At 45.7% G+C, this 22,092-nt stretch overlaps 1 protein-coding gene across 9 annotated transcripts in view; it reads left to right on the forward strand.

Annotated features, from left to right (window-relative positions):
* Positions 1–22,092, forward strand: part of MVB12B (multivesicular body subunit 12B) — a 170,075-nt gene that overhangs the window by 32,632 nt on the left and 115,351 nt on the right. For all 9 annotated transcript variants that reach the window (XM_057499035.1, XM_057499034.1, XM_057499037.1 and 6 more), the window contains one exon: positions 17,571–17,678. In XM_057499035.1, the coding sequence (XP_057355018.1) occupies positions 17,571–17,678 (108 nt within the window). The remainder of the gene's footprint in view (positions 1–17,570; positions 17,679–22,092) is intronic.

The following is a 22,092-nucleotide window of genomic DNA, read 5'->3' on the forward strand; positions in this document are numbered from 1 at the left end:
AAATTGTTTACATGCTATTTAACAAGAAATACTCTAGCAAACCAATATCAAAGGAAGAAATTGGAAAAGTTGTTAAATAATTTCCAACACAACCACTAGGCCCAAATTGTTTTAAGGTAACATTTCCTAAAATGGTCACAGAACAGGTAATTCCCACATCCTATAAACTATCTTAAAGCTTTGAAAAAACAGGGGAAGTGTCTCAGTTTGTTTTATAGAGCTAATTTAACTGGTAATTGGTATTGCTATTGTGAATGGTACTGTTTTCTTCCATTGTATTCTATAAATTATTGTTGGTTATGGTTTACATATTTTGTATAGAGGAAATCTGATTTTTAAAAAACATATTTATGTCCAACAACCTCACTGAATTCTTCATTTCTGATTTCCCCTCCTCTTCCTTCACTCTTCCATGACCTCATAGTCTAGGATGACAAGTTTTTAAGGTTTATGTGATAGGAAATTATATGATTGCAAATTCCACTGTGTTTGTAGAGGGGGCAGATGAGGGGGGAGTTTGAGAAGGATTGACCTGTTGACTAGATATATATCCATCAGCTGTTCCCCACTCTCCTATGTGGAAGCCTGCCATTTGTCTCCCAGTGTGCCTCCCTAACTCCAGTTTAACCTCCAGTCTAACTAAAAGATGAGATTCCTCACCTGCTTAGCATTGCTCTTTGGCTTTGTTTTTAGATTCAGAGGCAAGTTCGTTTTACTTACCACTGAATGCCCAGCAACTAGCACTCAGTGAGTGTGTAGCAAATGGATGGACGTCGCTGGAATCTAAGCTGTGTTTGGATTTGCCCATCCCACCTTTGTAGCCCTCATGATGCCCCCTTGAACTCCGAATGTTCCCTAAATGTGCTGTTCCCGTCTTGCTCTGTGCTTCCATGCATGCACTCCATCCCTCTCCTTGTGGAGTTAGGTTCCCACATTCTGTATCTTGATCGTGCCTTTACTATCCTCTGTTGCAGCTCTCACCACCCCGATACAGAGGCTGGCTAGTGTGTGCACTCCCTGCATGCTAGGGCCCCTGGAGGCCGTGGAAGGGCATCTTTCATAGCTCTACCCTCAGCCCCCAGCATGGCGCCTGAGTGCATACACCCCCCACTAGGCATGTGAAGAACGCTTACAGAATTGAATTAGCTGACTCCTTTCTGTTTTGCCTTTCGATGTGTGGGATATTGGATGCCAACATCCAGCTAAGTTATGTTTGTGTTAAACATGAATTGAAATGCAATTACAGCTGGCAGTGTGGTTTGGGAGCTGAGTAATAGAGTAAATAAGAAGGGTGACTTAGTCACAAGTGCCAGTTCATCTCCTTGGCTTTCTTGCCTCCTGTCATTGAGCATGACTCATGAGCAGCGCGAGCCCAACTGTCTTCTCTTAAGTCCCATCCCTTTAACTCTTCCTGTCCTCCTTGTCCTGCTGGGTCTCTTCCAGGCCCTTTGTTAAATCCAACCAGGAGCCGAGGGCCAGGCCTTTGATCTGAGTCAGTTGGCCTCCAGCAGGCTGCTGTGCTACCCACTCCAGGTGGTCTGTGCGGAGAGCTTGGGCAGAGGCGGAGCCAGGAGCACGGGCAGGGGGAGCCTGGGCCAGTGTGCAGGCCAGTGGGCTTCCTCCAGGCCTGGGAAAGCCACACAGGGTCCCTGGAATCGCTGCTGATCCCAGGATTGCTAGTTTTCACCATTTTCTTAACCATATCCTGCTCGGGCTTTCACTAAGGCAAAAACAGTGTCATTTATCAAAGGTGTTGCTTCCTCACCTTAGACCCATTTTGGTTTTCATAGCCTTATTGAATTGCATTCAGGAATGGTGTCTTACAATTGGACCTACCTTGAAGTTTGGCTCAACAGAAAAACTTCCTTCTTTCTTGTTCTTAAGAAGTCACTTACATGTCTTGAAGTCTCAAGGTGGGGGCTCCAGAATCTTTTGAACTGGTGCACTTGCTTGTGGACGAGCATTTACATAGCCTCCCCGTCAGCTGGAACATGCCAGGCCTTTCTATCAGCCTGTGCTCCTGGTTCAGAGGACACTTAGAGGTGGAGCAGGAGGAGAGGGGGAACGTTCATTTATTAGCAGCTATTTCTTAAGCGTCTACCATGCGTGGGTCCTGTTCCAGGCACGGGGAATCGTGATGGCAGGTGTGGTCCCAGACAAAAGGAGTAACACGGGAAAGGAGGTGGAGCACTTTTGGGGGGCCGTCTTCCTTCCCAAGATCAGTTCCCAAGATCCAATCCCAAGACCAGCTCACACGTCCTCTTCTTCCCACCTTGATTCTGGCTTATGAGTCCCTCATTTTTCTCCCAATTCTCTCCGCTTTCATTTCCATAGGAACATGCTGCTGTCTCCTGTTCCTAAAAACAGACATAGCCACCACCTCGCCTTACCTTGCTGGCCCCTCCAACCGTTGCCTTTATATGCCCTTCTTCCTTGTCTCTACTGGCCATCTCTTCCTCTTCATTATCTCCACTCACCCCTTACTTCCCACTTGTCTAACGCAGCAGCTCTTTACTAATCTGACCCTCTTGGTCTCATCTCAACTTTGGACACTGTTGACCTATTTCTTTCTTCCTGAATATATTCATTTTCTGAACACAGAACTAGCAAACGCATATTGCAGATAATTTGGAAGGCATAGGAAGGCACAAGAAAGGGAAAAACGTGGTGCATGATCCTACCCCTTAGAGGAAATATGCTGTTGACACCTCGACATAAATCCTTTTGTTTTCTTCCATGTGTGTGTGTATACTTAAGCAATGGCATTCTAATGTTTATACTGTTCATAACATGCTTATTATTGCATTGTGTGTTCTTACTAAAATATTGCAGTATTTACTTAGGTCATTAAATATTCTTCTGTAGTCCTTTTTCTTGAAACACTTTATCCCTGAAATGTGATTTCACCTGTTTTCCACCTAGTTCTTCCTCAGTTTCCCCTTCTGTTATACTCTCTCCCACACTGTGCACATCCCCTGGTTCCGTCCCAGCCTCCTGCACCGTGTGCTGTCCTCCATCCTCATGCAGACGGCCGGTGCTCAGGCCTCTGCCCAGCTCGCACTCCCCTTCGACAGACCCACATTTCTATGGGCCTGGTGGCCAAGCCCACGTCTCATGGGTGGCTGACACTCAGCCTGAATATTCGCAAACTGGAGTGTCTTCTCTTTCCTTACCATTCCCCATCCAGGCCCCCACCCCTGCTCCAAGCTGTTCCTACTGGGTGGAGGCCGGGCCCCTGTTCCTACCCACTCCCAGCACCCTGCCAGGCAGTTTCTTGGATTCTACCCCTGCCTCATCTTTGCACCACCCTTTTCTGCCTCTGCCACCACGTCAGGTTGGGTCCTTGCCATCCTTGTTCTGGAGCCTCTTCCAAGAGCACTCTGGGCCTCCCTGCCTGGTGCCAGGGCTCTTCCTTCGGTGGCACTCTGAGAATTCCTCCTCCTGCCCCCAGCTCTCCAGAGTCCTCCTTGGCCGGGGCCTGCCCTTCTTCCTCTGCTTCGCCTCTGCTGTCTGATGCCTATGATGCAGCCAACGTAAAGCCCTGTGATCCCCTCCCCACCCACCATGCGCTTTCTCCCTTCGGAACCCCTGTGCTCCATTACAGTACCAAGGCAACCGCCTCGCCCTTCCACTGGCCCCAGATATCCAGGCCGTCTGTCCCCGTGCTGGTGGTTTCCTTAGCCAGTATTTACTTCACACATGACCCAGTGAAGTTACTGTTAAAATCTTTTTCTGCAAATAAGAAATCAAAGCCTCAGAGAGCTCAAGGGCTCTTCTTGAGATTGCATAGCTAGTGTGGGTGAGCTGACATCAAACCTAGGTCTGCCTGTAGGTGTGTGCCCTCACTGCTGATGCAGCTTGTCTGTTGGCCGTCCTCTGAGAAAGGCCATCCTCTATCTTGCTCATATTTGTGTATGCTGAAGAGCATGGTGCAGTGCCTTGTGTATCATAAGTGCTTAGCAAATATCTGCCAGAAGAATAGTAAAGACCTGTGGCCTAAGGAGATGAATTGCTTGCTGGTGATGACTACACATGCAGGTTGAAGTCTGTTTAAAGCCAGGGCAGCCCGCATTCGTGGGCGTGGGAGGGAAGCAGTGCGCCAGATCCAATGTCGACGTCAGAATTTACGACTGATTATGTGATTACTGTGTTCTGGGGCAAAGCACTTTATTTACTTTCTCCTTTAATAATCGCTACACCACTGTAAGATAGAATCTGTTGTCTCCATTTACAGAGGTGGACGCTGAGGCTCAGAGAGGTTAAAGAACTCAGCCGAGGTCACACAGCTACTAAGTAGTGAAGCCAGGATTTGAATTCATATCTGTCCAGTACCAAGGCCCTTGTTTTAAATACTGCATTCTCTTGCTTCCTTGGCCTAGGACAGCAGTTACTGGGCAGTGTGAGACAATAGATGATACTAGGTGATAGGCTGTTATCAGAGTCCAGCCAGAAAAAGACATTGGGACACTGTGCTATGGTTAGCAGGGGCAGAGAGGGTGGTTTTCAGGAACTAGCCTTATGTAGCAGCTTCCCATAATGAAATTGTCTCTTAATCTCAGGATCGTGTGCTAGAGAGAGGATCAGTGAGCGCAGCCTTTTTTTTTAATTAAAAATATTTTCATGACATTTGAAAAATTGCAAAAACTCATTTCAGAAAATCCAAATCATACAGAATTAGATAAACTAAAGAGTAAAAATATTACCTTTCCTTTCCTGTAATCCTACACATGTTATTAACAGTTTGGAATGGTCCCTTCTAGACTTGTTTTTTTCTCTTTGCAAAAGATTGTATTTATTTTTAATTAAATAAGGAATACAAAAATCTTATTCTAAAAAATCAAATATTACAGACAAAGCTCAAGTACATTTCAGCCACACCCCTAATTGGTATTAGCCAGTTGTCAGTTTGCCCTTTTCCTTTTTTTCTCAGCATTTGCATATATAAGTGACTTACTGAAACATATCACTGTAACTTGCCTTTTTAATGTAACTTAGATTATGCAGTAAGCTCTTGCTTTATGTTAACTGAATGATGTGTATGCAATTTAGGTCTTTCTAGGTTAGCGTGTGTGGTTCTAACGCGTTCTCATTCCCTGGAGCGTGATGTTCCGCTGCAGGCCGAGCGCTCTGCACAAGCATTCTCCCGCTGCCCAGCTTTTAGTTTTGTTCCATTTGTTCACTCAACAAAGCCTTAGGACGTGCCTCCTTGTTTAGGGAACCAGATTAAGCAAACAAAAATAAGGTTGCCCAAATTTTTTCAAATTTGAAAAAATTATTTACTGTTTATCTGAAATTCAGATTTAACTATGTCCCTGTGGGGTAAATGTCAGAATTTCCAGAATCTCCTGCCTAGCCTAGTCCATTTCCTCCAGGAGATCCGTGGCAAGGGGTGGAGAGAAAATGGCCATTCTCTCCTCCCCTCTGTTCTTGGTATGTAATTGGTTTGGCATCTGCCAGTACCAAGGATCTGCACATGGAGTTCCTCCCGGAGGGGACAGGTGCAGGGAAGTGGGTGTGTGTGCCCCAGCCAGGGGGTACAGACGGAGCCGGCCTGGCGAGTGAATTCGAGCAAGCTGTGAGCAATAAAAGCGGTTTCTCCCTCCCCTTGCCTTACTTTGGTTTCACCAGATTCATAGGGGAATTTGTTCCGGGAGGAGAACCCCCCTCCCCTGGAGCAATAGTCCTGTTTTCTCTGCCAACCCAAACTCTCCTCTTGGTACACATTTGTTTGAGTATTTGAAGGCCTTTTTTAAAGGTCTCTATTATCTGTTTTTTTTTTAATTAAAAAACTGTATTACAACACATTTCATATACATATTACAGAGAATGATGTAACAGATACCCATGTAACCATCATGCAAATGCAACCTTCCAAAGTCTAAAGGTTTCACTAAGTTCATGTGAGATTTTTTTTAAAATAAAAGAAAGACAAACATTATTGGTGACTATGCAACCCCCAGGCCCAGGGTAACCACTGAGTTTGGTGCTTATCATTCCTACATATTCTTTTCTGTTTTCAAACTTTATATAGGTGATGTCATAGGGAATATATATCATACTGTGCATACTTTTCAGTTTGCTTTTTTGCCTACCACTGTTTCTGAGATTTATCCTTGCAGATCCTTATGGCTCTAGTTCATGTATTTTCAAGGCTATGTAGAATTCTGTTGCATAAATATACTATGGTGTATTCATCCTTCTGTTGATGAGGACTGGGTTGTTTCTACTAATTTACTATTATAAACTGTGTTGCAAGTAATATCCTCACATCTTCATGTGGAAGGATTTCACTAGGGAACAATTAGGAATGGAATTGCTGGGTCATCCTCACCAGGCTGAATTCAGTCAACATGTTCTCTGACGTGGCCATGCCGGTGTGCGCCCGACTCAGTTTTGTCAGATGTGTACAGTTTAGTCCACGGATTTGCCATGAATGATAGAGCATTGTCATTTAAAATTTTCATTTCTTAGAGAGGTTGAACATTTTCTCATGTGGCTTCTACATGCTGCCTTTCATTTTTCTCTTGGATTATTTCTTCTTCTCATTGATTTGTAGGAGTTCTTTATTTATTTGGATATTAACCCATTGTCAGTTATGCATTGCTCACAGTCTGAGGCTTGTCTCTCCACTGTTTTTTAGTGTCCTTCATAGTATTGAAGTTCTTAATTTTAAGGTAGTAAAAACCATCCGTGTTTTCCTTTATGGATTTTTTGTACATATGTCTATTTCTTCAGTAATTCCCACTGTTAAAATCATAAAGATATTTTACATTTTCTTTGGAAAGTTTTAAAGTTTTGCTTTTCCCATTTAATCTTCAATCCACCTGGAATTTGTTTTTACGTGAGGTAGAGCTCTGATTTAATTTTCTGTTCCACAGTGATCATCAGCTATCTGAGTGCTTTTGTTCACACAGTTTGCGCTTTGGCCCTCAGTGTATCATGGGCACCCTGCCCTAGATCAGGCGTCTGTGGCTGTGATCCACCTGCTGTCCTCATGTGCAGACCAGCCACGAGGGAACCTCTGGGTCACAGCCGCTGCTCTCCATGGGGTCTGTGGAAGTCCATGCTGTGTCCTGGCCTGGCCATCAGGCTACGGCAGAGACAGGAGCTTTTGTGGCCCACACCACCTTTCTTGACAACCAAGAATGGGCAGGAAATTCCCACTTTGATGCAGCCTAGTGCCCTGCCTGTGTTTATTTCCCCTTTCCCCTCTCAGGGGCCTTGCTGTCCCAGTTGATGACTTCCCTTTGTCTGTTTTTCACCATCAGCAGGTGCAGAAATGGGGCTCCTGATTTCTGGGGGTGTCTCAGGGACCTTTGTGTTCTTCTGCCCCACCCAGCCTCAGGCATCATCTTCTCTATGCCTGCTGCTCTAGCCGCAGCAGCTGTGCAGCAGGTAGGATGAGGAAAGGGCTGCTCTCTGCTGCCCCTGTTATGCTCGCTGCAGCCTTTGTGAATTTTTCACACTGTACATTCTTTTACTTGTTCATTCAACCATTTGGCAAATAGCTGATTGTGTACCACCAGCAGGGCCTTGGCCTCGGTACTCTGAAATATAATACCCACTGAATAAGATAGGATCCTTACTTTAATAAAAATAAAAACAAAAATCTAACATTTTTTGAGTGTTGCCACATGCCAGGTCTTATGCTAAGAGCTTAAAAAAATAGCTTTATTGAAATATAGTTCACATACCATAAAATTTACCCTTTTGAAGTGTACAGTTCAGTGGTTCTTAGTATATTCACAGAGTTGTACCATCTTCACCACTGTCTAATGCTATAGTGTTTGCATCACCCCAAAAAGAAACCTTATAACCATTAGCAGTGATGCCCCGGTCTCTCCTCCCCTCAGGCCCTGACAACCACCAGTCTACTTTCTCTCTCTATGGATTTGCCTTTTCTGGACATTTTAAGTGGCCGTTTATGACTGTCTTCTTTCGGTTACTATAGTGTTGTCAGGGTTATCCATGTTGTAGCCTGTGTTTGTACCTCATTCCCTACTTGTGGCTGAATAGTATTCCTTGTATGGATGTACCACATTTTGTTTATTGGTTGATGGACATTTAGGTTGTTTCCACTTTTTGGCAATTCTGATAAATGCTGCTGTGAGCATTGTTGACAAGTTTTGTGTGGATGTATGTTTCAATCACTTGGGTAAGACCTAGGAGTAGATTGCTGGGTCCTATTATAACTCTTTGTTTAACATTTTGAGAAAGTGCCAGACTGTTTCCAAAGTGGTTGCATCAGATTACATTCCTACAGCATATGATGCTTCAGATTTCTTAACATCCTTTTGCTATTGTCTGTCTTGTTGATTTTAGTCATCCTAGTGGGGTGTGAAGTGATATCTCGTTAAAGCTAAGTACTTTTTGTGCCTTCTCTCCTTTACTCTTCATAAATAATCCTATGAGGTAGGTATTGATTATGATTTTCATTTTTTGGTGAGGTTCAGAGGAAAAGTGTGAGTCTTGGGAAACCCCAGTGTGTAAGTGGCAGAGCTGGGACTTGAAGTCCAATCTATCCAACTCCACAAAAATCCAAGTTCCTTCCTTTGTCTTATGCTTTCTCCATATTAGAGAAGGTTTAATGCAAGAAGCCAAAGAAAAGGGAAGATGCCAGGAGAAGAGAATGTGCTTCTGGCTGGTGTCATCAGGAAGGCTTTGCAGACAGGCCCTGCACGATGAGAATGTTCCCCATGACAGGATTCAAGAGGGCACAACAGGAGCAAAGCCAGGGAGGCAGGACATCCCAGAAACCGAGGGGTTGGAGCAGTCTCAGGACAGAGACGGACGTTCATTTCTTTTGCTAAAAACTGTTAGATTTCAGCTGAAGATCTGTGGTAGAGTTGAACTCTCCATTCAGGGCACAAAGTGATAAAATGATGCAAATGAATTCAGAACCAAAAAGCAATGGAGAGCTCCTGGACCCATCACCAAATTGGTCACCTGGCTCATTTCACTTCATAGCTTTCAGACAGCATTTTGGGCATGCCTCCCGTTAGGGATCCAGAAGGATGGTTACCTGGGCACCTTGCCTCCGTGCCATGCCCAGACTGCTCTGATTAAGAGTTTAGTGGCTCTGCGGTTGCCCACTGCCTGACCTGGGCCAAGTGTACGTGTTTCTACAGTGGATGATCTAAAACATCAAGAGACCTTTGAACTTCATTCTTCGTCATAATGTCGGCTATATATTTCCTCTGGAATGTCTGCAGTTTCCTGGCCCCTTTGATTGCTTTCTCTCTGCCAAATACATCCGTAAATTGTGGGTGGGCTCTCGTAGAACACCATGTGTGAATGGCTGATGGATCTGGTGGTTAGCTGTGGTGTCTGTGGAGAGCTTCTCTTAAGGGAAGGAGTATTTAGTTCTGACATCGAAGAGTCTGTGACAGGTATAAGATTTGACTACATAGCTCCTCTCCAGGTGGCTTAGTTGGGTGGCTGATGTACAAAGTATTTCTCCAGTTTGGATCCCGCAGCTGTTATCCCCATCAAATGAAGTCTTTCAAATTGTTGTTTTTCTTATTATAAAAGCTCTATAGAGTCAAAAGTTACAAACTTCCAGTTATAAAATAAATAAGTGATGGGAATGTAACATACAGAATGGCAACTATAGTTAATACTACTCTATTGTGTATTTGGTATTTGCTAAAAGAGTATATTTTAAAAGTTCCCGTCACAAGAAAAGAGAATTCTGTAACTCTGTATGGTGACAGATATTAACTAGACTTATTGTGATCATTTCACAATATATTCAAATACTGAATCAGTATGTTATATACCTGAAACTACTGTAATGTTGTTTGTCAGTTATACCTCAATAAAAATGAATGAATGAATAAATAAATAAATAATTTTTAAAAATAGCCATAATCTCAACTCAGCAGAACCAGTGGTTAATGCTTTGCTTTATATTTATCTAGATCCTTTTCCATATAGATAATTTTTAAGAAAAAAAATATGAGATTGTACCATGTAAACCATTTTGTAGCTTACAAATGTTCAGGGCAAAGACCTGACCTTTCTGTTAGTAAATATGTGTTCTCAGAGTTGTTTAAAGTGGCTGCCGAGTCTTCCCCTTGACGAGTGTTCTCTTATCATAGAAACATGCCGTCTGCCACTTGCCTGCAGACACTGGGCCCCGTCCCACCCCGCTCCAGTCACAGAGCATCCTTCCGTCCTCTAAGCCCGCAGCCTCGTTTCCGGCTTCGCCTTCACAGCGCCTGCTCCCCCGCCCCACACACCTCTGCCTCCAGCTCTCGCATAACGTTTTCTTCTTATCATCCAGGCGTCATCCCTGAGGGACCTCCTCAGAGCAATTCCCTGGTCACCCCACCTAAAGTGACCCAGTCACTGTCCCCATCACCCTGTTTTATTTTATGCAAGGCAGTAACTACTCTCCAAAATTATCTTACCTATTAGTTTGTTGATGTGGTTATTGTGTGTTTCTTTCCCATCAAGAAGGAGACCCCTGTGGGGTCGGTGACCAGGTCTGTCTTGTTCAGCTCTCAATATGAATAAACCAGTGACGGCTGCACTCTTGTGCACAAAACTGACCGTTTCCTTGGACTCTCTGCCCAGAAGTGGAATTCCTTGGTCACAGGGCATATGTATTTCCAAGGCACCTGATGTGCAACACCAAATCACTCTAAGGTGGTGCCACTTTACACTCACTGCAACAGCAGTTGGTAGGTCCCCACCTCTCCAGCACTATTTCATATCTATAATCCCTCTAAAGATACCTTTCTTAGTTTGATAAAGAAAGGTGGCATCTTGTTGTCATTTGAATTTAGCAGTTAGACACTCTTTCATGTTCATTAGCCTTTCATGTTGTTTCTGTGAACTGCTGGTTGATGGCCATAGCCCAGTTTTTGATTGCCATGTTTGTCTTTTCCCTGTTGCCTTATAAGAGCTGTGTGGATGCATATTCTCTCATGTGCTTTTTGGTAAGAAGATTTTTTCCCCCACTTAATGAATACATGCTCCATTGCATAGGCAGACCGTAATTTATTTAACCAAGATCCTTTTGTTCCTCAGTTTCCTCACCTGCAAAATCAGATAGTCACTGATTATTACTCAGATTAACTCTCAAGGTTGCTGTGTTCAGGGTGCTACGCTAATGGCTTAGGGGAGTACAATGCACAGGGCAGGTCCTGGCACATGGAATGTTCCGGTGAGTGGGTAAGTGGAGAATGCGCCAGGGCAGACGGCAGAGGAGGGTCACCTGCGGTGGTGGTGCTGCTCGGAGTACAAGTCCACCGTCCGTGCCATTGAGGTCCCCAGCGGGGTGCTGGCCCTCAAATGAACCAAAGATGCTTTCTCTTTCTCAGCTCGTTCGGACTTTTCATGCCTCCTCTGTGCTTATGTCCTCATAGTACGGTGTCCTCCCCCCTCCCCAGGGACTGAGGTCACCTTGTCCTCTAGGAGCACCCTGATGATGGTGGTGGTAGCAGTTTCTCTAAAAGGAGTAATACAGTCCCATACTGTCTTCCAGTAGGCGTTTCCCCAGTTTTTCTGATTTTCTTAAGATTAAAATTTGCTTTTCTTTTGACAAAATGATGCGCACAGAGTTGAAAAAAATCAGAGAGTGCTAAAGGGCATTGGAAAATAAAGCAGCCCCCCTTGCCTCTCTCCCTGCTCCCTCTCCCCTCCCCAGGGGCAAGTGGCTTCTAACTCTTTCAGTTTTTCGCTCCTGGTACTTTATCTCTGTATTTCTCAGTAGTTTGATTATACTGCTTATTCCTTGTCTTATCTGTCCTCACATTAAGTTCTCTTACAACTTCCCCCTATCAGGCAGGATCACAATTTTTGGTAAGTTAGTAGTCAGCGGTTACATATAATGATAAGGTACACATTGGGTACCGCTGAATACAGCCAGGTGTATCCCCTAAATGCTGGACCTCGAGGGATTTGTCTCCGGAGAAACCCAAGTGCCGGCGAGCAGGCCAGCATTACCCAATTACTGAATCGAGTAACGTACTTGGAGTAGATTTACTTTTCGTTTACCTTTCCATTTCCTTGGAATTAGTCATTGGCTGTTTCTTTCATTTGCTTAATTGTCTAAGTGTCTATTGATTTTTATAGTGGAATTAAAAATTTTTTCTTTTTAATTTTTAAGTAAATGAATATATTTTGTTTCCAAACAGCTCTATCCCCATGTTTTAATTGTTCTGAATGCTCCAGTACATGTGTCACATGCCCATCCATCGTTCTTCCCATTCTCGGGTACAGTTCCACACACTGCCAGTGCCATGCCCCCCCTCCCTCAGAGAGGCCCGCCGCGGCCCTCTCTTCTGCCCCATCTAGGCCCAGTGCATTGCTGCCTGCAGGGGTGGGGGAGGGTGTTTTCTGAGGGCCTCCTCTTCGTTGATTTAATCCTATGTTGCCTGTGCATCCTCCAGGAGGATCCTAAGAAAGGGCCAGTGGGTTTTTAAGTCCTTGCACATCTGCAAGGGTCTTTATTCTACCCTCCACTTAATTAACCATTGATTTAGGTGGAGGATTCCAGAATTCCTAGAATTTTGAAGACATTGTCTTTTAATTTCCAAGGCTGCTGTTGAGAAGTCTGAGGCCTTTGGGTTTCCATCCCTTTGTATGTGACTTCGGGTTTCTCTTTGGTTTCTTTACCCCAAATTTGGCAGGATTCTTTGTCGTGGGCTTTGGGGTGCAACTCATTCATCCACCATGCCAAGCACAGGGCCTGTCAGATATGGAAGCTCACCTTCTCCTCCATTTTTCATTTCTACTCCTGGAAATTTCTTTAGTTGGATGTTGTACTGATCCTTCAGTTTTCTTAGTTTTTCTTTCCCATATTTTATCTCATCTTTCTGTTTTACTTTCTGGAACAGTTCCTCAATTTTCCAATTTAAAAAAACTTTTTAATTTCTTTTTTAGCTACAACTTTTTTATTTCTAGGCTCTTTATACTCTGAAGTTGCTCCTTTTTAAAATTTTCCTCACAGAATTCCTTTCTTTGGTGGTTGCAGGATGTGCACCCAGCCTCTGAGGAGACGAACTGTAGGTTTGTTCCTTTGCTCTCGTGGTTTCCTCATAGTATCCGTGTCGCCTTCGAGGCCTCCCCTTTCCCATCTGGGCCCCGTCTTCTGTGTTTGAGACTGTCCCCACGGACTGGGAGTCCGTTATTGTTGGTTTGTATTTGAGAGCAAGGCGCCGCCTCTGGGGCCGGAGCTCTGTGGGTGGGGGCGCGTGGGCTGCACGGCAGGGTGACATGGAGGGATGTGGTTTTGCAGCAGGGGACCCCAGAGTCTGTGTGCCGCCTGCTCGCCAGCCCTTGAGTTTCTCCAGAGACAAATCCCGCAGGATCCAGCACCGAGGGGTACACCTGGCTGTGGAGGTGCCAGAAACAGGAAGGAGGGTGAGCCTGGTGGTGGCAGGGGCGGGGTCCCCGCTCATGTGCACGGTTCACTCTGGAGCCTACCTTCTTCTTCCCCACTGTGCTGGTGAGCCTTCCTGGTTCCATTTCTGCAGAAAATGCATCTGAAATGGGGTGGGGGTCTGGGAGACTAACCACTTTGTTTACAGACCTTGTTCCTGTCCAGCCCTAGACTCGCACCCACCCACCTCTACACCCTCCACCCTCCTTCCTGTGGTATCTGGTGGCTCTGGCCCAGCACCCCGTGGGGTAAATCATTAGCCCCTCCAGGCCCTGAGATGTCAATCCACACACCCTCGCCCCCCGCCCCCCTGCACAAGCTGTGCTGCTAGATCCATGCCTTCCACTTCCCACATCTCCAGGCATTTGCCAGCATCTCTCTTATGCTGTCCCCCTCTGGTGCTCGTTAAGTGGATTCATACTTTCTCTGCTTGATTGTCATGTTAGAAGGATATTGGCAAAGAAGAGAGACAAACCATGTATTCAGTCTGTCACTACCTACCTACCACCCCTCCGGGGCCACTCCTGTACCCAGGGAAGTGCTGGCAAGAGAGGGAGGGTGTGTGAGAGAAGAGTGCGCGTAGGAGTGAGTGTGTGCACGCGTGGGAAGCCCTGCGACAGGCACTGGGGGCATTGCCTGTAGCAGCCCCGACAAACTCTTGTCGTTTAGGGAATGAAGCAGGGTACAAACAAGAAAATCAGAAGAATTAGTGGCCTCATTATTGAAATAGGTATGTGTCCTCACAGAGTGGTGGTTTTGAAGGGGGTACACTCAGCTCAAGGGATTAAATCCTGAAAATTTCATTTTAAAAAGATTCGTATTACCTTACACGGGTAGCTAACAAGGTGTGTGGTTTTTCACACATTGCACCTGGTTGAATGGCTGATTCATTCATTCCTTCAAGAAGTTTTGATTGAGTCCATATATATCAGGCACTGTGCTTAGCTCAGTGGATAGATGGCCATCAGAGCAGGCATCGTCCGTGTCCTTGTGGAGCGGATAGTCCAGTGGCAGGAGAGTAGGGGACAGGTAAGTGTTAATCGCCCAAGTATATAATTTGTGCTTGAACACCAGATCTAGTCCCAGGGATGGGGAAGGAATCCCAGAGGACCAGACATTGGAGCTGAGCCCTGATGTGACAATTTAAGGCTTTTTGAATCCTTATCTAACCTAACATCATTTAAAATATTTGGTTCGACGTCAGGCCAGAGGTCCTCATTTTAAGTTGGGACATGTTAGCACTGGCTTTGTGGGTGCTCCCTGGGGGAGCCTTGATCTACCTTTGCATGCACATCACCTTTTCTAACCTGGGTGCCCCCAGGAGGAGGGGCCTTGTCAAGTTCAGGCCTGCCTGTCAATTTCATGCTGCACCTAGAGCCCTTCTTCCTCCAGCCCGCAGCCCACCTTCCCTGAGCCTGTCACATCCTGGCTGGGACTGTGAGGCTAACTGCTGAGCCCACAGGGTCAGAGTTCAGACGTGAACTTCTGCACACCATGCAGCTAGCTGCCTGCCTTACAAGTAATTTATCTTATAGGTTGTTAGCTTATCTAACTTCGGACAAGAAGAATTTAGGTTAGTAGAAGATGCCCCATTATGTGACTGGATTGGAAAGAAGCTTCTGGGTCTGTCTCATTGTTACAGGAAGGGCATGGCTGGGAGTGCCCTGCCTTGTTCCCCCGGGGCCCGCTCCCTAGTTCTCCTGGTGAGCCAGGACTTGGGGCCCTTCACTCCTCGCTCCAGTTTACCCCCTGTGAGGGTCCAGCATGGCCCAGGCCATGTGTTTGCGTTCTGTCCCCCACATCCCCTCCTCTCTCCTCTCTCCTCTCTCCTCACCACCCCCACCCTTGGCTGGGGTTGGAAGTCATTACATATTTTTACTTCACTGCAATAAGCTGTGGCCTCAGGGCAAAGCAGGGCCTTGGTTGTCTGGTTTACTGCTTCTGAGACCAGGTTGGAGGCCTGTAGCTGCCAGGACTGTGAAGGGAGCCTGTGAGCAGGGGCAGGCCCAGTGCAGACGTTTTCCCTTTCACTCCTGCTCTGGCCTCTTAACCATATCAAAGTGTCTTCTCGCTCAGAAAAAGGGAAATTCCAGCAATGTGTGGGAAGAGGGAATCATTTCCTAACCCTGGAAGCGGCAGCCTTGATTCAGGGTCCACACCACCACGCAGTGGGATTTCCAGATACCCAGGGAGCCCTTCTGGGTCCCCTCCTTTCCCAGTGGAAGGTCACAGGCACCACTCTCTGCTGAGGCCCAGGCCAGTGGCTCCACAGACTGAGTATTCCGTGGACTGTTTTTAAAAATGTATCAAAAATATTATGGAAACCCCTATAGCTTCCCTTATTTCCTTGTTCCTATGGCACCTTTTATTTTCACACTTTAATGGTTCTGAAACTGGGACACATCTGAAAATAGACTTGTGTGTTTTGATAGGATATTATTTCTATTTTTCCTAAAAGGGCATTTTTCAAATCCATAGTGATTCCAAAATACATTCTAGAATTAAGGAAATACAGTAAAAGTACAGTTTAGAAAACAAACATCTTTGAAAACATGGAATCCATGGGGGAACATGAACAAAAGGGATCCGTGGTGGTGGACAGTTGGGACCAGAGCCTCCTATCTCACGTTTTCCAAGAAGCGCTATGCATGACCATTATGGGAAAAGTACCGTGAAGCCCCACCCCGTTGCGTCAGGTTTCTTTCTGTGGAGGTGACATACTTGGAGTGAGCAGTTCCCAAAATTATCCCTACAGTCGTCCTCCAGATTGCAGGTCAAAAGTACTTGCACATCTAGCAAGAGGAATTTCCTGTCCCTTTGTTGCATTTGCTAATTTACAATTGTTTGGTTTGAAAAGAAAGCATTTTTCTTTTGCCAGTTGGCCATAGGTCCTTTCTGAGGCAGCCTAGGAGGACGGAGCTGTGGGGGCTCTGGGAATGTCCCAAGGCAGGAGCCCCTGCCCCCCCACCCCACACCCCCGACCCCAAGTAAGACAGTCAGAGGCTGTTCAGAGGCTGTGGGCATCCTGCGTGGCATGCACACGGGATGGGCTGCATCAAGGCCCTTTCTGGGCAGAGAACACAGAGGCGCGCTCCACAGTTTGTCAGTGGCCAGGAGCTGGTCAGATCAAGGACTTCATCCTGAAGTCTGAAGCTCAAAAGAACCAGCGGCAGCCGCAGGGAACACAGTGCGGAGACGGCTGCCGGCGCATCCGCAGACGGGCACCGCTCCCTCTGTCTTTGCGCCGGCAGGGCCCAGGCAAGGCGCACGAGGGTGACTGGTACTCAGCCTCGAGGCTGGTTGTGTTGCCCCGTTAGGCTGTGGGTGAGGCTGAGCCCAGCAGTCCACCAGTAGAGCAGTGGGAAGAGTCCACCCAGACAGGCCTTGTCTCTTCTTCTGCCAAGCTCATTGTAAACTCTCCCCAGAGCCTGGATCCTCACACCCACCCCTGACCCCAGTCCAGGTCACGCTTCCTTCAAGACTCAAATCAAGGCTGGCTTCATCCTAGAATGCTTCCTAGGGGGAAATTTCCACAGCTGTGTAGGGGAAAATTGCTGCTTAGGGAGACTGTAAACAAGGAACAAAATCTTTTCTATTTTTCTATCAAGATACCATTTCCGACCCTGAATAAACTACTTGCAGAGTTTGCACTGAGAAGACGCAGTAAGGAGCTAATTTTCCTGACACCTGCTCCCCAGCCCCAGTTGAGCCCCACTGACTGGAGCTCCTGGCCGGCCCCAGAGCCCTGGAGCAGGAGGCCATGTCAGCCACACCGCGGGCAGTGCCCCTCTCAGGTGGCATTTCACACCCCTTGGACTTGTTTCTGCACCCAGTACTGCCTCCCGAGTAAGTGGTAATGAGCGACTTAATATGCTGACTTACCTGGTCCCTTCTTGGTCCATTACAACGAAAGTTGCTCTTTTCTCATTAGAACCATTTTTGTCAGGGTGTCTTTAATCAATGGCTTCCCCAGGGACCATATTTTTAGAAGCTGTATTTTTCACACTCTCCCTTTTCCCCTTTTGGAAAGTCTCTTCCCAGTGCCTGGTGAAATGAACTAATGAGATGCCATGAGAGTTCGGGCCAGTGTTAATTGGCACAGGTATGAAGAAGCTGCTCACACACACCTCAGCTCCATCCTGCCTTACCTGTGGTCCTCTTCTCGGTCTCTTTGGTGTAGGTGGCACAGACAGCAGATGGCGTGGATGCTGACCTCTGGAAAGACGGCTTATTTAAATCCAAGGTTACCAGATACCTGTGTTTCACAAGATCATTTTCCAAAGAAAATGTAAGTCCAGTCGCACTTCATGTTTGCTGAGTGAGCACAAGTCATTTACATTCCTGTTGGAAATTCCCTCATTTTTCTGTTGTGGTTTATTTTCATTACCATACTAATCTGTAGTTGTAGTGAACTGGGTAGACTCAGCAGCTAGCACTGTGTTTCATTTATTATCAGTATTATTAACCACATACCCAAGTGTACAGTGAATTCCATTAAAATGCATTCTCAAAAGGAAGCCAGGAAATTCCTCTCGCAGCTCTCATTTGCCTACCTTGCCCCCAAGTAACAAATCACAGGGTTGTATGGGTTCGAGAATTTGCCCATGAAGCTAGATTTAAAGCTAACCAGCAAATGGAAACATACAAGGATGCCACATGATCACCCCTTTCCACAGATGTGGCCTTGTTCCCCAAATGACTGACTTTCTCTCTGAGTCTCTATATGACATACGGCATTTCATTGCTTCTGCAGATAGGCATCCCCCACACATACAGAGTTCTTTTAGTACACTGTTGTTAATACCTGGGCCCATAAGTTAGGAAATTTTAAGGATATCTACCATGGTTCTTCCAATAAAATGCTTTAATAAGTAGCTTAGAAAAAAGGGAAATCCCTTTTGTATCTGCTGTGTGTGAGGCCTGTCCTAGGCACACTGCAAACACGCCTCCTCCGTCCTCTGACGGCCTCTGGAAGTATGAGCTCCTTTCCTGAGAACAAAGAGTTTCCATGCTTGGCCAAGGTCCCCTATCTTCCCTAGCCCCAAATAGCATGCAGTGAGATTTTCATTTTCAGGGGTGACATTTTATTTTTGGCCTAAATGTTACTGTCTCTTTCTAATGTGAAAAAAATTTTTGGAAAGTTTTTATTGCTTTATTTTTCTAAATGTTATTATGACAGTAATATATGTTCATGGTTAAAAAAGAACAACTTCAGGCATCCTCATTCAGAAGTGTGGAAGGGTAAGTGTAACAGTCTTTCTCCCTACCTCATTCCCTCAGCGCCCATGGCCCCTTACGGGGTCCCTGTGTCTCTTCCACGTTTTCTGGGTATAGACATAGAATTGTCTTCCCTGCACTGTCTTCCATCAGCCATTCCTGTTTGTTTGTTGATAAGTGTTTGTCAGGAAAATTATTCCTGACACATTCAGGACTGGGGGAGAAATCATTACTTTAATTACGAAAAGTAATGTATGCTTGGTAAAAAGTACAGAGTTCCTGATGGAGTAGGGTACCATCCTGGCACTAAACACTGGAAACCTTTCTCATTCAGGCAGAAAGGTGGCAGCTGAGCCTGTAGTGAGCCTGAGCAGGTCCCTCAGGCTCATTGTGCAGCCGGAGAGGCTCGGAGGAGCGGTCTGAAGGCTGGAGCCTGTGCAGACGTGGGCCATGAAGTTAGGGCGGCCCCCTGCGGCCTGCTCCTTGCACCTGCATTCACACTGTGCGCTCTCTTCCCCCTTTGTCCCTGGAGTTCACCTTAATGCTTTTTTGAAACTACTTACATTTAAAAATATATAATACATTTATATTCATTCTGACTACTGGTCACCACTTCCTGCAGAAAGCCATCATGTTCACTGTGGCTCAGGGCTGTAAGGACGTACTCCTGAGCATCCGAACAAGTCGTGTCCACATCCTTGCTGTGCTCATGGTGTTACTGGCATCTACTCAGCCTTCCCTTTCCTGACCAAAGAGGCTTCAGTTCAAAAGTGTGGCTTCAGAGGACAGCCACAATCTCTTTGATCATATTTGATTTCTGTTTTCATTGCATTTCCCCCTGGAGGCTGTAGGGTATTGACTCTTTAGGTCAGAAGAGCCCCTTGTCCCTTGAGGGGAACAGTGACAAGTTTAAAAATGACAGACAGGAGTCACCAGGGCTTATTTGGGATGTCATTGGTAAGAATATTACAGAAAATGCATTGATTTAGCCAACATTTGTTGAACACTAAAAGAAATGTACATTAAGTGCCTACTGTGCGTGTCTTTCTCTGTGAGGGCTGAGTGAGGTGGGCTGGGGATGATGAAGGTATGAGATGAGGATGGGGCAGCAGAAGAAACTTCTGCCTCTTTGGAATCAGCTTAGGAAATAGGTGAGTCTTGTTTTCAGAAAATGAATGAATGGTTCCTATAGTGAGATCCAAAGGGATCCGTTTCTTGGGGGTGGCAGGGGCCCACTTGTCAGCCCAGGAGCAGAGTAGGAATGAGGCATATGTTAATGTGTTTCAGCCCCTCTGTCCTGGCCCTGCTGACAGAGCCAAGACTTTGCAAAGCACCGTTTTTTACAACTATAGAGGAGGGATGTGGGCTCTCAAGACTGGACAGATTCTTAATTAGGTGACTTGAGACTCCCAGTGTAGGAGTTTTGGGAGACTCCTTTGGAACCTAAAATCCTGTTCCCCGATAATGCTATTAATACAAAAACCTGGCTTTGGAGTGACATTGCTTCCTGGGGAAGGATCGAGATTAATTGTACTTTTCATGCCCTGCACTTTCTGCATTACCTGTAATAATAATGTACATAGATTAGGTAGGGAGGATATTAAACAGAAGGATTTATGAACATTTGAATATTAAGTTGGTTATCTGTGGCTACCTTAAATGCAAGGTTGTCAAAAATAATTACAGTATACTAGCAAATACTGGCTACCAGAGACAATATAAATACCCTGAGTCAGTGCATATTGGGCTTTTGGCATGAATCATTAGCTCAACAAGGATTGGGAATACGTTCTTCATATTTATGAGGAGGAAATGAAAGAGAGCACGAGATGGGGGAGGGGAGAGGAACAAGCAAAATTAATGGTGTTGCAGACCTACCACTGTATTAAACCGGGTGCCACGGCAGCCCCGCGTGCGGAGGGACCTCACTTGGACTGCGGGAAGCTCAGACAGTGCAGCCTCCCATTTTGTATGCATGGGAGGGTTTGATGCTGGTTTTAATGGCCGCGCCACCGATGTTCTGGTTTTACGATCAGGGACATTTGTAGAGTGGGGGGGGCTGAGGTCGCTAAGTGGGTTGCAGTTGACTTCTGTAAAACCCAACTTGTCAAGTAGAAGACATTTGAGAAGGATACTGTTGAATGCCCATCCATCTTTGGGGCAGGAGGACATACCCAGTGGTTAATTTCTCAATGCAGAAAGCAGTGATGACACGGAAAAGCAACTGCCATGAAAAAAAATTATGATCGATTAGATCAAGCAATTCTGGAAGCAGCTGATGTTTGCGAGTTGGGTTAGCGGTTCAAACCTTTCCTGTGTGGTCAGAGATTTATTCTGCGTCAGTGAGGGCTCTGCTCTCCGCTACTGCCCTGCACCGTGCGTCATTTTCCTGAGACCTAGCTACCTGAGGTGTGATGATATCAAACTGTTGGTCGACATGAGAGCTGTGAGAGGAAGAAATGGTTTTGTGACAGCAGTGCCATAGGAAATACTGGTCATAGTTTACACTTACCACTTTGGCCTTTGTAGTTAAATTGGAAATATTTACTTCATTTGTGTTTTGGGGTTGTAATGTATTTACTAAATATACTTTTAATGTTTTTATTGATAGTCTTTAGATTTTTCATCCAAGAAAATCCAATTTATTTTCTGACTCTGGATGGCCCACCCAGTTGAAAATGGTCCAAAAACATTAAGTTATTCAGCAAATAATTATTGAGTACCTACTGTGTGCAAAGAGCTACCGTAGGCTTGGATTTGCCGTAGTAACAGATGGTTTTGGTCCTCATGGTTCATAAACACTGGTGGGGAGGCAGATATTAGATACATAACCTCACAAACATGCCACTCTAAGTTCATATGAAGGAAAACAGAGAGTGCCAAGAGTGAATAGGGCATAGAGTCTAGATGGCAAAGATTCCCTGACTGGCTTTCAGAAACAGTATCGGCACTGAACATTTTGATGTTCAACCTGAAATGTGGGTTATACATGCCATTTTGTTTGCAGAGAATTCTCTCTTGCAATTACAGAATGGTGTGTGCTGTCTTTGGAAAATATTTTTGCACTGGTTAAGGAAACTGCGCACCATAGACCCCATGTACTACCACGAAATAGAAACTTTAAGAGACCCTGGTGCATGTCATTTTAGAAGATGTGTAATAGTGAGGCAGCAGAGCTCCTGACTCTTTATTAGTTTATGATTCTTGGGATTTTACACAAGGTATCTAGCAACAAAAATGTGTGTTGATATGCAGACTGGCGATCACTTAGGTGTGTAATTGGTTCTCTGTTGGGTGCAGATGCAGCTCCCTTTCTTCAGTGACCACCTAAAGCCTGCTGGTCTCACGGGCTAATGCTGTGAGATGAGTGGCAGCCGGTCCTGCGACGTGTGTGCACAGCTGCCCTCTGCTGGGTCATGTCTCAAACGGCTGCTGGGTCGCTTCTCCAGCTAACCGAAGCCACATCTGAACGAGTGGATTTGAGG

The sequence above is a fragment of the Manis pentadactyla genome, chromosome 3, assembly GCF_030020395.1.
Source record: "Manis pentadactyla isolate mManPen7 chromosome 3, mManPen7.hap1, whole genome shotgun sequence".
NCBI classification, from domain to species: domain Eukaryota; kingdom Metazoa; phylum Chordata; class Mammalia; order Pholidota; family Manidae; genus Manis; species Manis pentadactyla.